The following is a 17673-nucleotide window of genomic DNA, read 5'->3' as shown; positions in this document are numbered from 1 at the left end:
TTTGTTCAACCATGTGGCATGTGCCGTTTAAACTAACATGGTTGATACTCGGTTTTAACTTTATTGGTCGGCTAGTCTGGGTCCAAAGGACCTTGTTTATGCAATCTATTAGGGGTGACAACCTTCACAGGGAGTCATTTCCTAGTAAACAAGGGGTGCCCTCTGGAGTCAAAACTATGACCGGGTGCTTCACCTTGTGTCGCCCAATTTTAATGTCTAAATCCGCAGTCCCCTCGATGGGGAATTTCCTTCCCGTCAAAGTTCTGAAGTTGTCCAGGAAGAGAGGTGAGAGGAATTTGGTAATTCTCCCCCCTTCCTGAATTCGGTTCATCAAAGGCCTTTTTGGACAGAAGGGTAGCTTGGGATCCAGTGTCCACCATTGCCAAAATTGTACCCTACCCCTGTATTTGTACCGGGGCATAGTATCTTCCCTCCTTCTCGGCAAGGGGGCACAGATAATGTACATTTTTGGACAACTGGTCGGTTAGTTTTTTAGTTTTGGACACTGAAAGAGAAGAGATTTGGACAGAATTCTGTGGGGAGCCTAGGGAATCTGAAAGAAAAAGGTGGCAACTAGAGAAGTTTTGAGTTCCCCGGGTTCTGGTTCTGGGCCGCCCCCCCCCCTTTTGGATGCAGTCTCCAGGATGGGTTTGAACCAATAGATTTTCATGCTGTTGGTTCTGGGGTTGAATGATGGGCGGCGCTTGCTCAGTCTCCACATCTACCCAGTCTGGATTTGAATCCTTTGGGACCCATTTTTCTTTGGGAGGAGTGCCCCCATCTCTGAAGGAGAAGATCCTTTTCCCATGATCCTCTGAGGATCCCTCTCCTTCAAATTGGAAGATTTGTACCTCCTCCACAAAATGGGTCTGTTTGGATCCTTTGTTTCTCCTACCCCTCTCTGCTCCTTGGGTGGCAGACTTTCAGGGGCAGGAGATTTTGTTTCCGGTTCCTGGGTTTCCAGGGGCTTTCTACAAGTGGTGAAGGAAGCTTCCCCAAGACTTTACAGAAAAGTGCTTTAGGATGGCCGCCCTATATGTGGACCATCTTGAATGATTTTGGTCCTCCAGCCCCGCAAAGAAACTGGAGTATTCTGGGGAGAAGGTCCATTTCACACACTGAATGCAGCTACTGCTGTCCTTCAAATGGAAAGTCTCCATCATTTGCTCAAAGAGCTCTAAGTGTTCCCAAACAGAATACTTAGCGTTCTTACGATAAGGCGTGATGACGCTCCTTATTGCCTTGATCAGTTTTAAGGGGTCCTTAAGCAAGGCCCTTTTTGCCTTATTGGCCTTCTTGGTTCGGGTAACCCTGGTCCATTCATCCTCTGACTCAGAGACACTGCTCGCAGAGGTGCCCCTCTGGTCTTCTAGGTTCTCCTGGATTCTGCGAGCCTGGGAATGGCTGGCAGAATGTGGGGACCTAGTCTCCTGTGTCCTGGGGAACTCAGAGGAGTCTTCTGATTCCTCCTTGCTCCCAGGATTTGATGGGTACCTCCCCCACTGTCCTAACTGGGCAGAGGTTTTCATTTCAGGATGCCCTTAGTGGGCCTACTCTCCTGGAGTTCCCCACTAAACTTCACAGTACTTGGGTGCCCATACCCAGATTCCCACCCTTCCATACCTGGAAGGTACTGGTCTATGAGCCCCATACTTCTAACTGGATAGTAATCTGCCATCCCCGTGGCCCCGGGCTCATGTGCGCCAGTGGACATGGGGGTGTCAGAATCCAGGGACTGGGAGAGATGAAGACCTCTGGTACTAGGGTTCCTGAGGTTATGCTCAGGTGTTTCCCTTTCCCAGCGAACCTCATCTCTATCAGGCCCTGCTCCCTGTTGCCATGGAAGAACCTGAGCTTTCTGTTCCTCAATCAAGGCCTTAATAGTCTCTATCAGTCTCTCTTGCATGGCTACCTGTCGCTGGAGCCTATCATTGTGCTGACAGAGAGCCTCATTTTCTCTCTGTGCTTCCTGGGTTGTCTTTGAATACTGGTCCAGTCTTTGCTGCAGGAGGGTTACCTCCTGAGTCCTGTCCATACTGGCCTGTTCCTTTCTTGCCAGAGCATCTTCCACCCTCCTGGTGTGCGCTAACAGGTTTTGATGCTCTTTTTGGAGGTCACGCAGTCCCTGGAAGGCCAGGTGATTTTCTTCCAGATTCCCTTTAAGTGACAGACTTCCTGGCCTAAGGTGTCCCTTTCCTGTCTTTGAAGGGCACCAGCTTTCTGGCGCTCTTCATCAAACTCTGCCTGGGTGTCCAGGTCTTTCAAAATCAATTTATTGCTCTCTGCCTTCTCTCTATCTAGTTGGCTTTGTAGGGTGACTACCTGCTCTGCGCATACGCTGTTGAAATACAGTTGTTGCTCCAGCTTTTTCTGGCTCTGCAGTAGAGTCCAAACCTTCTTGGTACTCCCTCTGCAAGGCCAGAATTCTGGTATCCTGGTCTGCCTTTTCCTGTTGCAGGATACCCATATCCTCTTTTATTTTAACTATATACTGCCTGCTTTCATTTTCTGACTCCTGGCTCCTCTGCAGCCTCTGCTCAGAAGAGTCCAGATCAGATTAGGCCTTTTCTAATGCCATCAGTCGCCTACTTGCCAGATCTTGGTCTTCAGCATATTTGTCCTGTATAGCTCCCATAGATAAATATAAATATGCTGCTATCTTGGCAATCTTATTTTGCTCATCCTTGGCCTTAGGGGCCATATATAGTTCCCTCAGGGCCACATGTAAGGGACCCTGATCTCTCCAATATCTAACACAGTTGCAGTGATCTGTTGTGTGATTGCCTGCAACCACACATTCTGGTCCTGCTCAGTCCACTCACCTCACACAAATAACTTATGTAAAAGGTGTTCTCTAGCTATCTTGATGTCTACCAATGTCGCCATTTCCTAATTTACAGAAGTTTTTTATTTTATGTTTGCAAAATAGACCGTTTCCTTAGAGTGTTCCCTTTTGAGGGGTGCTTTTACACTGTAACACAGCGTAGTAGCCCAACAGGATGTATGTATCCTGTCAGTTAGCACACTGTATTAAGCTGCACAAGTGGTAGATCGAATCCAGAAATCCCGGCCACAAGCCCCCAATCTGTAAGTGATTTAAATCCAGCACTCCAACTAAGTCAATGCCTAGTATGGGATGCCCAATGGAAACCCTTATTATATATTTTTATGTCAAAGTTTGTTTAATTCTGGATGATATACCCTTATATATCGCCCCTCTCTTTGAATTCCCCCGGTCTCACTGAAACAAGAAATAGGTTTGTTTTGCAAATTAAAAGATTTTTTTGAAGAATTGAACAATATATAGATTATACTTTTATGAATATGAATAATATCTGAATATCACACTTATGAATATGAACAATGATCAGCAATGGGTAATATTACAATATCAACAACCCCTTTAATCAATCAGGAGTAGAAATAGGAAGAATAGTGTAGCAGAGAATAACTTTGTGTGGTTCAAGAAATTGCAATGATAGGAAGAAATGCAGCACTAAAATAAAACTTGATATGACTTCAATCAAAAGACAATATGATCACTCTTTCCCTCTGTTACTACTCACTCCCCTCAACATGCAATATGAAGATATGGAATGAGCGCACACAGGTATCAGGAATACAATCAACAATGCAGTTCAATCCCAATTCCCCCAGCAAGGTTAGAGAGAACAGGGATGCTTTAAAAACAGGTCAAAATGCTTTTGAATGTGATTTAGTAATGTATGGAAAAATGCTAAAATGACTTCAATTCACTAAATGGATTCAGAACTAGTGAGAGTGGCTTGGGGTAGGTTCAGGTCAGCACTAGAAATGATTATAGAATGATTAGCAGATGGAAAACGAAATTCAGAAGTTGAAAGCAAAAAAATAGCTGTTTTACATGGGATGGAATTGAGCCAAATTGCAAATTGCAGCTACTTTCCGCGTGCGTAAAACGCGATTACAGCAAAACTATCAGGAATCGGAATGGAATTGTTTTGGGTTCATTGGAAAGCTGAGGATGTTAGCTTCAAAATTACATTTACATTTTCTAGGATGTACGGTTCAGAAGTTACAGAGGTTTTTGTGAAGGTAGATTTTTTTCAGAACCAGAGTCAAGATTCAAAATGAAAGATGCGCTTTAAAGATTTAGAACCAAGATGGACATATACTAAGGGGCTATGAAAGTACAAGATACCCAACGGGACAACCACCAGAACAAGGCACCTTCCACTCTGATTGTTATGCGCCAGGACACTTGACTTTTTTCAAAAATATCAGCGCACAGATGATTATCGCTACAATTATCACAAACAATATAATGAGGAGAACTCAGGATGGACACAAGATTCTATAATGCAGTTCTGGATAGGTTATAATGGATTGAATAGGATTACTTTAAACTAAGAGGTGGTTATGAACAGCTCTAGACTAAATACTCCTATGGCTTTGGAATGGGCCCGTCAAAGATCTGGTCAAGGGTTTGGCTGGGATTCTCTCGCCACCGGACAGGATCAGGGCACCGGGACTATGCTCTCAGCAAGGCACTCTGGTCTGCGCGGCCTCTTGGACTGGATCTGACAGGTTGGTTCTGGGTACAGCTCTGCTCTATGGGTCTGGACCTTGGTTCTAGCACGGGATTCTTAGCTAGAACAGCAAAACTGCTCAGCCAGGCTGTTGGATTTTGTGGTGCCCCTTAGAAGTTTAGGGGTTAACATCAGGTTGCTTAAGATTCTGAATGCCAGCTGAGAAGAGGTCAGCTTTTGGGATTGGGCCCTTCTTCTTCAAAGTTCTAGAGTCTGGTTTCTGGATCTATGTCTGGAGCCTGGATCTTCCTGCAGGGTGCTTTGCCAAGAAGTCAGTTGATGAGTAAAAAGTGTGTGTCTTGTCTGTCCTCAGCGGTCCCTATTTATCCATTTCCAAAGTGGGTGGGGAGGCTGATTATCTATGCCCAACCCTCTAAGGATCGGATAGGTCAGAGAATTCCCTGTCCCCTGATTTGAGAAAGGAACAGTATGTCATCATGTGTCAGAGTGATGCTGCCATTTACAACCTAGGGAAGAACCTCCCCTTTGCTATTAATTAGAAAATCTATTTTTCCCAAAAAACATATTTCCCATATGCACAACTTGTTGATAATACATAATTACATGACAGATTGCTTAAGGTATATTGCTGTGCAACTCTCATCTTCCTGCGAGCTTTAGTTCATAAATGACAACTTTTTTGCAGTTGGTGGGTTTCTCAATGTTAGTTCTGCACCAATTTGTATACATGCATGCACATCCCATCTGGGCATATTCCTGTATTTTTTCATGTTCCTAACATAAATACAATGGCTACAATATGAATAATTTCCGGGGTTCAGTCTCAGAACATCGCACAGATTCCAGATTAGTCTTTAAGTGTGAGCGAATTTTTCGTTTTAACAACCTATAAGTTTCATATTTTTGTCAGTTCAGTACACTTTACTATAAGCATTTTTCTAAAACATACATTTACATCAATCTTCAATCCACATTTCCAGTCTGGCCCACCTCCAAAGCTGGGCTGAGTCAGAGGGTCACATGGCTTGCCTTCCTGTCAGAGCCGAATTAGCATTTTATTTCCAATTAGCATTTTCTATTTCCATTGTTTCTTGCTCAGGGCAGCAGAGGAAATCTCCTCCCCTTCTGATAAACATGCCAATGCGAAATCCTCTCCTTTTGGTGGGAATGAACAAGGTGTGAGATTCTCAGGGAAAGAAAGCCTTTTGGAAGTTTTAGCCAAGTCACGTTACCTTATGGTCAATTGTAACATAGTTCCTTGTGAAAACATTACATTTATAAATTTAAAATCAGCAAACATATCTTTTAATTCCAGTCTTTTTCAACATTAAATCCATGTGTGGCACTCTATATGGCATTTTGATGGAAATCCCTTCTTTGGCATAGTTTGAGTTCAATGTACAACTTTACACCTGACAGGTTTTAAATCGCCGGCTTCTGACAGAGGTGACTAACGGTACTACACCCATTTTTGACAGATTTCTTTCCATCAAGTAATCTTCAAAAGTGGACTTTGTTCAGATAATATATACTTCTGTGGATATTGTATATATGTGGATTCCCGGAGTAGAATGATGTTCACCACCCAACAAGGAGGTTGGATCTTTTTGGGTGGTTTGTGAGCCATGATTTTTGCAAATTTGACAGCCAGGGAAAACTGATTTTTAAAACAGCTCTGTGTTTCTTTTGCAATGATTTTGCACTGTGGGCAGCCAAATGATGGGTTTTGGCAGTGGTCTCCCCTGTTCCCACTGTCCTAGGCAAAAGTGTATGGCGGCCTACTTTTCAGATTTTTATTGCACACTTTCTGGTGATTTTTAGCGAGCAGCATGCTTTCCAGCGGCCATTTCGGAGGTTTCTGCTGCCAGTAATGCACAGTAATGTTGCAGGGCCTGGACCAGTGGTTTGAAACATCCCACAGCATGCCTTTCCTTAGGGCTTATGCTGTGTCCCGCTGCATCCATAGTACAGCCCGTATAACTTTCTCGTGGCTGCTGTTGTTAACATGCGGCCTATACCCATGCCAGAAATGCTAGAATACAGGTGCCCTCTGTGTGGACTGCTGATGCTATCCTTAAGATGCCATTTGCTTACCAGGAGTGGCGAGTGTCAGAGGACTTACACAGAGTGCCCATGCTTATTTTGGGTGCTGGCAGGGCAGACTATCAAACTATTGGTTGTGACTGGGATGAGACAGAGCAGGGACAAAAGGAACAGACATTCCTGGATCCCAGATTATTCTGCAGCACCTAAAGCATTTTCTCCTGTCAGGCGTTTGAAAGCATGCTTACCAAGCAATAGATCTGCAAGCAGTGAAAAGAACGCATTTAGGCATCCTATGATTAAGCAGTACAGACAAAGCTTTGCATGGGACAACTCTGTCCAAATGAGTGTGTAAGGGGCTCGGTTCCAGACATTTTACTGCTATGGTGAGTGCTGTGGCAAATGAAATCTGCGTCAAGACCATTGTGCATTATATGCCCCAGAAGATGTGCATGCTTAAACCACCATCACATACATATTTATGAACTATACAGATCGGTGACCATTCGTACGTTTCCAGAAGGCACTTTGATTTTATGCAAAGTAGTCAGGAACCCCCATTAGTGCTGTTTGTCCTCTGTCCTTCCCCCATATGTAATTGATTTATAGAATGAGGGGGATTTACTCACTGATTGGTTATATACTGAGTGACAAAGTGATTTATGTATAGACATTGCTTTATTTAAAAACGTAGCCAGAGAGGAATGCATTTAAAACATGCAGTCAGGATGTAAACACTACCACCTGAGACCATGCCGAATTACCCAAAATATAAGTTTGCAGGGTCTCGTGACGTAATTTTTGAGACAGCTGTCCCCCTTTAGGCCCCGCCCAGCACTATGTGGGCCACATCCCCACACTCAGGCTAAGCCTTTCTTGTTGGAGCCCCCACCTCTCACGCTTTCTCATCTCACTTAAAGCCCGTTGACAGTGGTGCTGGGTTTGCTTACCCCGTGCTGGCGGGAGGAAGCCCGGAAGGAAGTCTCCTGCCTTTTGTTCGTGTGCCTGTGTAGCTTGTCAGTTCCCTGTCATGCCTCTTGTTGTGCTGTCAGTGCCGACTCTGTATGTTGCTTTCCCGCCTTGAGTAGCGAAGACAGAGCTCTTTGCACAGTTCAACTGCCGCGGCTCTCTTTCGGCGCCTGTCTCTGTCTCTGTCTCACGTGTCTCTGCCCCGCTGTGTCTTGTCTCCTTCTGAAAGGGCAGCGTTATCTACGATGACAGCTTCGACCTCTTCCTGGAGCTCGGGAACCTGTGCAGAATCTGCAAGGCCATTGCCAGCAACTCGGACCTGGTGAAGCCGGGAGGGGCTCAATGCCTGCCGTCAGGTACTCACATCAGGGGCGACGGGAGCATGCCTTCAAGTACATGGGGGATTCTTTAGGGGAAGGAGCCAACACGTAACTGCACAGGGTTTGGTGGAGGGCCCACCCCATGAAGAATATAGAGAAGGCAAGCCCAAACACATAGGTTGAAAGGCAGTGTATACTGTACTCATTTGGATATGCAGAGGAATTGGGGGAAGTCTGCACTTTCAGGTATTTAGAATAGAGAGAACCCACTCCTGCATCTATACAAGAGAAGGAGAAACACCTTAAGGTGCACAGAGGAGGAAGGTGAGTCCAAGCCTTCAAGCACTTAGAATAGAGAGAATCCACTCCTGCATCTATACAAGAGAAGGAGAAACACCTTAAGGTGCACAGAGGAGGAAGGTGAGTCCAAGCCTTCAAGCACTTAGAATAGAGAGAATCCACTCCTGCATCTATACAAGAGAAGGAGAAACACCTTAAGGTGCACAGAGGAGGAAGGTGAGTCCAAGCCTTCAAGCACTTAGAATAGAGAGAATCCACTCCTGCATCTATACAAGAGAAGGAGAAACACCTTAAGGTGCACAGAGGAGGAAGGTGAGTCCAAGCCTTCAAGCACTTAGAATAGAGAGAATCCACTCCTGCATCTATACAAGAGAAGGAGAAACACCTTAAGGTGCACAGAGGAGGAAGGTGAGTCCAAGCCTTCAAGCACTTAGAATAGAGAGAATCCACTCCTGCATCTATACAAGAGAAGGAGAAACACCTTAAGGTGCACAGAGGAGGAAGGTGAGTCCAAGCCTTCAAGCACTTAGAATAGAGAGAATCCACTCCTGCATCTATACAAGAGAAGGAGAAACACCTTAAGGTGCACAGAGGAGGAAGGTGAGTCCAAGCCTTCAAGCACTTAGAATAGAGAGAATCCACTCCTGCATCTATACAAGAGAAGGAGAAACACCTTAAGGTGCACAGAGGAGGAAGGTGAGTCCAAGCCTTCAAGCACTTAGAATAGAGAGAATCCACTCCTGCATCTATACAAGAGAAGGAGAAACACCTTAAGGTGCACAGAGGAGGAAGGTGAGTCCAAGCCTTCAAGCACTTAGAATAGAGAGAATCCACTCCTGCATCTATACAAGAGAAGGAGAAACACCTTAAGGTGCACAGAGGAGGAAGGTGAGTCCAAGCCTTCAAGCACTTAGAATAGAGAGAATCCACTCCTGCATCTATACAAGAGAAGGAGAAACACCTTAAGGTGCACAGAGGAGGAAGGTGAGTCCAAGCCTTCAAGCACTTAGAATAGAGAGAATCCACTCCTGCATCTATACAAGAGAAGGAGAAACACCTTAAGGTGCACAGAGGAGGAAGGTGAGTCCAAGCCTTCAAGCACTTAGAATAGAGAGAACTCACTCCTGCATCTATACAAGAGAAGGAGAAACACCTTAAGGTGCACAGAGGAGGAAGGTGAGTCCAAGCCTTCAAGCACTTAGAATAGAGAGAACCCACTCCTGCATCTATACAAGAGAAGGAGAAACACCTTAAGGTGCACAGAGGAGGAAGGTGAGTCCAAGCCTTCAAGCACTTAGAATAGAGAGAATCCACACCATCTATACAAGAGAAGGGGACACACCTTTGAGGACAAAGAGTAGGAGGGGCAAGTCTACACCGTCAGCCATTTAGAATAGAGATAATTCACACCTTTATACAAGAGGAGAAACACCTTAAGGGGCACAGAGGAGTAGGGAAGAGTCTACACTTCAAGTATTTAGAATAGACTGAGCCCACCCTTTATCTATACAAGAGAAGGTGAAACACCTTAGAAGACAAAGAGGGGGATGGGCAAGTCTACACCGTCAGGACTTTAGAATAGACAGAATCCACACCTTTATACAAGAGAAGAAACACCTTAAGGCAGACAGAGGAGGAGGGAAGAGTCTACAATTTCGGGTATTTAAAGTAGAGGGAATCCACACCTTGATCTGTACATGAGAAGGAGAAACACATTATGGAACACAGAGGAAGAGGGAAGACTCTACACCTTCGGGTTTTTACAATAGAGAGAACCCACACCTTCATCTACACAAGAGGAGAAACATCCTAAGGCAGACAAAGGAGGAGGGAAGAGTCTACACCTTCCGGTATTTAGAATAGACAGAGCCCAACCTTTATCTATATAAGAGAAGGAGAAACACCTTAGAAGACAAAGAGAAGGATGGGCAAGTCTACACCATCGGGCATTTAGAATAGAGAGAATCCACACTTTTATACAAGATAAGGAGAAACACCTTAAGGTAGACACAGGAGGAGTTAAGAGTCTACATCTTCAAATATTTAAAACAGAGTGAACCCACTCATTTATACAAGAGAAGATGAAACACATTAAGGTGGGCAGATGATGAGGGAAGAGTCTACACCTTCAGGTATTCTGAAAAGAGAGAACCCACTTTTCAGATGAACAAGAGGAGAAACACCTTAATAGAGTAGGAGAGGTTCGTGTACATCTTCAGGTAGTTATAATAGAGAGAATCCACACCTTCATCTACAGAATAGGATGAGAAACACCTTAATGTAGACAGAGTAGGAGAGGCAACTCTACAACTTCAGGTATTTAGAATACAGAGAAACCACCCTTCATCTATACAAGAGGAGAGACACCGTAGGGTACACGGAGGAGGTGTCTACACATGCAGGTATCCAGAAGAGAGACGATTCCCGCCCTGATCTGGAAAAGAAAAGCTCACTTCAGGTACATAAGAGAGACCACCATTTGGTGCTTAACAAATCACCAATGCATTAACTAATCAAATTATAAACTCGAGTTTGAGCAATACTGGAGGGGTTGGGGTGCACCTACACCTTAAAGTAAACAGAGCAGTGAAGAATCACACCTTTATAGACACAGGGAGGGTGGCTTCATACGTTCATGTATAGAGGGGTCCGAATGTAGAGCAGGTGTGTAGCAATATTTGGATAGAATAGGTGAACTGGCACAATGAAAGCAAGTATTCACTTATCCTTCCTCTGTCCCTCTCATCCTCCCTCAATTCCTTAATTCCTTCCCTCACTTTACATTGAGTTTCCCAGTTCTAGCTCCCTTACGCTCTCTTTTCCTCATGCACTTCTTCTCTTCCTGTCCCATCGTTCCTCCTCCCTTGCTTCCTCCATCTCTTCCTTTTTTTGTACTGTCCCCATCCCTCTTCTTTCTCCTCCAATCCCGCTCGCCCCTCACTCGTCTATTCCCCTACTACTCTCCCTCTCTCTCATTTCTCGCCCCATCTCCCACTGCTGTACATTGCTGCACTCCCATCCCCTCCCTGCACCCCCCTTTTACTCCCTCTCCTGCCCTCTAGTCCTTCTTCTCACTTTCTCGCTTATGTCTCTCTTTCTAGGCTACAGCATCTCCTCCTTCCTGCAGATGTTGCATCCTGAGTGCAAGAATGTGCCAGAGCCAAACCTCCTGCCAGGTCAGCTGTCCCATGGTGCTGTGGGAGTGAAGGATGGGAAGGTTCAGTGGATGTCCATGGCCTTCGAATCGGTGAGAAACCGGGAATATTGTGAGAACAGGTTATTCGTTGCCCACGTTAATTGGTCCTTTCATCCACTTCCACATGCGGTGGACTGCCACCTCCATACCCCGGCCTTTCTCCTAGCCAGACCTGTCTTCTGAGCCCCACTACTGACCCCCTGCTCCCAGTTGTGCACTGTCTCCAAGGAGGCAAAAGTGTCGTCCCTTTTGGGTGCAGCGTAAGGGCAGATTACAATGAACAAATAAATAAACAATAAAGCAGCGTGTAGGACCCCAACAAACACTGTAATATTGACTAAGAAATCCAATATTACACAGTTTGGAGGTTACTCCAGATATTGTCCTCCCATTTCAGGACTGTGAGAAGGGATAATACCTTTCCAATCCTTTCCTTCATATACGTTATTGCAAAGGGTCTTTGCAAAACACATCAAGCTGCGCTACCAACAGAGAGTTGTTAGGGAGGGGGCCGGGCACGGTTTTAAATTTCCCCCTTTCCACAAAGAGGCTTCACATTGGTGCCCTGCCACTCCGTAGGAGGTGAGGGGGCAGCATTTGCAGTCAATATGACAGCTATACCTTTCCAGCTGGTCACTGATCTTGAAAAAGACGGGTCTCTTTAGTAACACTGCTTTTTCCCAGTAGGCCACCCTTCCATAGCCAAGAGTTCATCTTTTGAAATGTTTATTTCCAAATGCAGTTCTTTGAAATGCTACCAACTAAATACAGCATCTGATATCATTTCAAAATGATTGGGGGTGGTGGTGGAGGTAGACCCTTACCTACCTGGCTCTATGGCTCTGGAACGCACTGCAGCCCACTCGAAAGAGAAATTGACCGATTTGAAAATGTTCATTTAGAAAGCTCCTCCTTTTCTGGAGCAGACGTAATTAGTTAGGTTTATATTTTTATTGTTAGCAAGAGGGGGGGCACCTGTTGGCAAAAGTGCACTCAAGACTAAAATATAACATAACATTTAAAGGTTCTGCCTGGTCCCTTTGAGCTAATTTTAATATTGATAAGTTTGGTCGATTTCATTAGATAACAAGTTTTCATCTGTTCCCTCCAACAAAATAGGGATTCCACAGAAACCTCTGGATAAGTGTAACAGAATAAAGCTCGCTGCAGACCAGCACATGAAAATGAGGTGTCAGGATAGGAATCATTCAGAATGCTAGCCCGCTGCACATACCTTTAATTCTCCTCTTTTCTTCATTGCTACCACTTCCTAAACTTGTTTCAAGTGTGACTGGCCAGCAAGGCCACTGGGGCATAAATTATGTTTTAATTGCTGTTCGTGGGAATTTAGGACAATTGGGCCTCATTATGAGTCTGCTGGTCTGCAAATAAGGGTGCTGGTAGCAACGTACTAGCACCCTTTCCGGACCAGCAGACTACATCTCTGCTTTTCTGGGCCTGTGCAGGCGCAATGGCCCCGGAAAGCAGAGTTGTCACATAAGGACTGGCAACAGCGGTGCTTCAGTCTCCCCACTCCCTGGCAAACACCATTTTCCGCCGCCTTATCACCTGGGCTGCCGGGACTTGTAATGTCTCAGTGGCAGTGGGATATCAGGTGGTAGAAATAGTGTTTCAGTCCAGTGGCAATGCACTGGTAGCACCGGCAGGTTACCGCCAGACTTATAATGAGGTAATGGGGGTCATTATGAGTTGGGCAGTAAGGGATTACCGGCACCGGTAAGGAAACTGGTGGCGGTAATCCCCTACCGCCCAATTCTGAGGTCCCTTAGCGGGAACCGTAAGGGACGTATGGTCAGACCACACATCCTTTACGGGTCCTGCTAAGGGACCAGGGCGCTAATAACAGGTTTGCCATTCGTGAGCCCGTTATTACCTCCCTCCCCATTCCCATTGAGCCCTATAAGGGCTCAATGGGAATGGGGAATGGTTTGTTCAATAGGGATTTACCGGTCCCTCCAGGGTCGGAATGGACTGGTAAGTCCCCATTGAACGAGACCAGTGCCGGACCCGGTATTGGAGGCAGCCATGGCGCAAATAACGCCATGTCTACCTCCAATCTCGGAATGAGGCCCAATGTCTTGCATTCATCACTTTTAAAAATAATTGTATTTATATTTTTGCGTAGGTACCTTGCAAAGAGGCACATGTCACTGATGTCTACTGATTTGGAGAGTGTGTCCTTCAAACTTAAAAGTTGCACTTGATCTTCCCTTATCCTTCTGATTAAGGGACACATCCTCTTACACTGACCGAACATCACTTATTTGACATTCCATGCATTGGATTCCAAAACTTTTTCCACTCACTTTCCTCTGGATAATGTCCCTGACACTCATTTATCCGCAGTGATCTCCTGGCTCTCAGTTGTCTTCTTAAGTTCACCGCTGGTTCCAACCGTGCTCTCATTATTCTCTTCAGGCAATTGACATTCTTTTTACTCCTCACTTAGTTATTTTTCTCTATTCTCTGGCTTTGCCCTTTTGTGTGTCTTCTCCCATTTCTTGGCCTGTCTTCCTGGCTCTTCCATTTCAACCCTTACTTATCACTTCCCTGTTTTTTAATGTATTTATTTGCTCAACTCGGGTTATTGAGTTTCTTGCCTTTCTTAATTCAGTTTTCCCAGTTATTGCCCTCTCTTCTTCAAATCCCAGGCACCAACGGTTTCCTGTTTTTTTGTCATTTTTGATGTTGTCTCTTCAGGATCTTGGCTCCTTCAATTGGCTTCCATTGGTACTTGACTTACTTTCTTGCCTTGCCACACCTGTTCCCTCTCTTCTTGAGCTCTGTTTTCCCTCTTCCTCATCACACCTGTGTTATCTAGCAGTGTTCTCTTTCCGCCCTATGGTTTTACAAAGATGGTGCAGCAGTATAGACAGTAAAAGACAAGAAGAGATTGTTCATTTTTGATGTGGTCGGGGAAGGTGTTCCAGAGGGTGGGGCAGTCACGCAGAAACTGGAGTATAGTCATGCTCACTTCTGCTGGAAACTGGGACTAGTAGAGGGCGTCCAGTCGAAGTCAGAAGGTAACGGGTAATAGATTTTGCAGCAATGCGAGGGATGAGGTAAGAGGGGGCGTTGAGGAGGAGACAACGGTGGGTGTGGACCAGTGTTTTGAAGTCAATTTGTGCTTTTATAGGGACCCAGCACACTCCCTTTCTTATTGCTGTAGTGTGGTCAGTGAGTTATAGTTGTAGTTTTGTCAGGTTATTGGATGAGGTGCGGGAGAACAGAACATTACAGTAGCCAAGCTTACTGCCGGTAGTACTCAAATTGATCATTTACAATGATCGTATGGCAAATCTGGTAAATGGGGAGCTGGGGTTTCCCCCACTCACCATGTTTGGTAGTGATGGCCTTTGGTGGTAGTGGGGTTGTCCCCTGCTTCCAGAGGTTTGGAGGTGGGGGACGGAAAAGAAAAAGAAAAGCGGACCCTGCAGCGTCAGATCCGACACACGTAGGAGGGACGGACCTGATGCCGCAGGGTCAGACAGAAAGCGGATGTGAATAAGGTAAGCAGGGGGTTGGTGGGGGAGTGTTTTGCAGGTCATGGGGGTTTAAATTTTGCCCGATTTGCCCACTGAAAAATTGTCTTCGCGACTGAATTGACCACGGTCAATTTGGCCGCGAACAATTGTGCCACAGCCAATCGTATACATCCTTACTGCCAATAATGGGCGTTTGAGGGTGAGGCAGTTGGCAGGTGAAAGGAATTTGAGCTTGGCTGTGTAGGCAGTGGATGAGGTCAGAGCATTGATATGGCAGGTCATGTTGAGTTCTGCATCTAGAGATACGCCAGGTGTCTTCATATGCTGAGAGACCTGGATGGTTGTCCCATCAATAGAGAATAAAGAATAGGAGGGGTCCAGGGTGCGTAGTCGGTAAGGGGAACCCACAATGAGAAGCTTGGTCTTCTCATCATTGAGACAGAGGTTGTGGGCTGCCATTCATTTCTGTTTGACACTGTATGTTTGATTGATCACTTCCTCGGCGTAGTCCCCTGAGATAGGTAAGAAGACCTGCATGTCATCTGCAAAGTTTGTGTAGGTGATCCCCAGGGCGTCAAGGTGATCCAAGAGAGGTTTTGTGTAGCTGTTGATCTTTGAGGGACGGTGCATGGGACGGGTTTAGGGTCATCTGAGTGGTTGCCTATGAAGACCTTGGATATGCACTTGCTAAGGAAAGATTTGATCCAGAGAAACCTCTGATGAGGAAGCGGAAATTGGTTAGGAGGGGCTGGAAGAGGACAATGTGGTTGATGAGGTCGAATGCGGCTGACAAATCTAGGAGGAGTGGGGTGGCCAGGTTGCCTGAGTCACAGGTGAGGTCGAGCTGGATTTGGAGATCCAAAAGGGCTGTTTCAGTGCTGTGTTTTGGACTGAATGCAGATTGTCTGGCACCTAGTAGTTGGTGCTGTTCGAGGTGGTTCTGAATTTTGGAGTATGCCATGCGGTTGAGGATTTTGAGGATGTAGGGTCTGGTCGTGATGGGTCTGTAGTTGGTGGGGATGGTGGAATCGATGGTTAGGAGGGGCTGGAAGAGGACAATGTGGTTGATGAGGTCGAATGCGGCTGACAAATCTAGGGAAGTGGGGTGGCCAGGTTGCCTGAGTCACAGGTGAGGTCGAGCTGGATTTGGAGATCCAAAATGGCTGTTTCAGTGCTGTGTTTTGGACTGAATGCAGATTGTCTGGCACCTAGTAGTTGGTGCTGTTCGAGGTGGTTCTGAATTTTGGAGTATGCCATGCGGTTGAGGATTTTGTGGATGTAGGGTCTGGTCGTGATGGGTCTGTAGTTGGTGGGGATGGTGGAATTGATGGTTTCTTCATGAGAGGGGAATCCCTTTCTCATTTTCAGGAATGTCGGCATGGTGCTGGAGCCGAAGGATGCATTGACAAAATTGACAAGTGCTGGTGCTAGGGTGGTTGGACAGAGTTTGATAATGTGGGCAGGGCAGGCATCGCCTCTGCAGTTAGAAGGTTTGAGGTATCAGACTCTGGTGGCCATGTCTTCTATGGAGATGGCTGAGAAATGAAATTGAGGGGGTTGGACGAGTAGGGGGCCAAATATGACTGGGTGGTGGAGGGATTTTTGAAAGGAGATGTTTTTTCAAGAGGATTTTGTCTTGTAGTTTGTCCATTTTATTTGGGAGGGCTGTTTGAATGGTAATGCACAAAGCTTTGTCACTGTGAATAAGAGAGGGTGTGATTGGTGGGTGTTTAATTTCTTTGAGTATGGAGCAGAGGTCTTTAGAACTAGAGCTAGCCTGAGAGATTCTTGCGTTGAATGAGTTGGCTTTAGTGAGTATGACAGCGTTTCTGAACATTTTGGAGGCGATGCGAAAGGCCTCAAGATTGAAAGGAATAGGGTTGTTTCTACAGGTGTTCTATAGGGAGCGCATGGTTCTGGGAAGGGTTGCAAGTTCCTCTGAGAACCAAGTGTTTGCATTTCTGTTTGGTTTGGGGATTCTGTGTTTAAGGGCTGTGTGTTGGTCTATGGTATGCGCGAGGCTAATGATGATCATAGAGGCCTGAGCATGTGGGTCATCACAAGCAGGTGAGTTTTTCTTTACTTTCTTGTCATTTTGGTTCACAGCCCCTTGGATTTGTAGTCTAATTCACTGTCCCTGATTTCCTGGTGACTTATCTTGGTTCCTGGAGTGATTCTTTGATTCTTGGCGGTATCCGTTGTTTTTTACTTTCTTTTTTGTATCAACCAGGCGGTTATTTTGCTTCCTTAACTAGCCCAATATCATCCAACTGTTCGTTGGCTCTCCCATAGTTCACAAATCTCTACTCAAGGGCATGTTTTCTGGCTGTGTTTCTTGTGTCTCCCCTAGTTCTTTACTGCTTCGCTGGTCTTCTCCTGGATCTTGGCATCTTTCCTTGGTTCACTCAGTTGCTGCCTCTCTTACTTTCACTCTCCTCGGATATGGGGCTGTTTTTCTTGATTCCTTCGCCAGTGGTTGATCTTTTGCTTTGCTTGATATTTTGATTTGGCTGACTCAGACCATTGTCTTTGAACCTTGTCTATGGTTCCCACCTGATTCTCTGTCTGCACGACTGTTCTCTGGTTTCTGTCCCCATCTTTTCAATCTTGCCCTCTAGTTCCACTCATCTAAGACTGTGCACTGGCCAGATTTGAGTCCCTAGTTTGTCCAGATGGCCCCACATTTATTGACTCTCTGTCTTCTGCTCTCCTTTGGTCTCTCTCTCCTACTTTGTTGCCCTCCTCTTCCTTTGACTGTTTCTCAAATTCCCTTGGGATTTTAATGCCATCTTTTCCCTGGGTCTCCCTTT

At 45.6% G+C, this 17673-nt stretch overlaps 1 protein-coding gene across 3 annotated transcripts in view; it reads left to right on the top strand.

The window, feature by feature from the left end:
- Positions 1 to 17673, top strand: part of DISP3 (dispatched RND transporter family member 3) — a 355755-nt gene that overhangs the window by 295684 nt on the left and 42398 nt on the right. For all 3 annotated transcript variants that reach the window (XM_069609930.1, XM_069609931.1, XM_069609929.1), the window contains exons 17-18: positions 7771 to 7897; positions 11263 to 11408. In XM_069609930.1, coding sequence (XP_069466031.1) covers positions 7771 to 7897; positions 11263 to 11408 — 273 coding nt within the window. The remainder of the gene's footprint in view (positions 1 to 7770; positions 7898 to 11262; positions 11409 to 17673) is intronic.

This window comes from Ambystoma mexicanum, chromosome 8 (genome assembly GCF_040938575.1).
Source record: "Ambystoma mexicanum isolate Mex_15411 chromosome 8, UKY_AmexF1_1, whole genome shotgun sequence".
NCBI classification, from domain to species: domain Eukaryota; kingdom Metazoa; phylum Chordata; class Amphibia; order Caudata; family Ambystomatidae; genus Ambystoma; species Ambystoma mexicanum.
The sequence above is the reverse complement of the archived record's forward strand: the minus strand, read 5'-3'. Positions and strand labels throughout refer to the sequence as shown.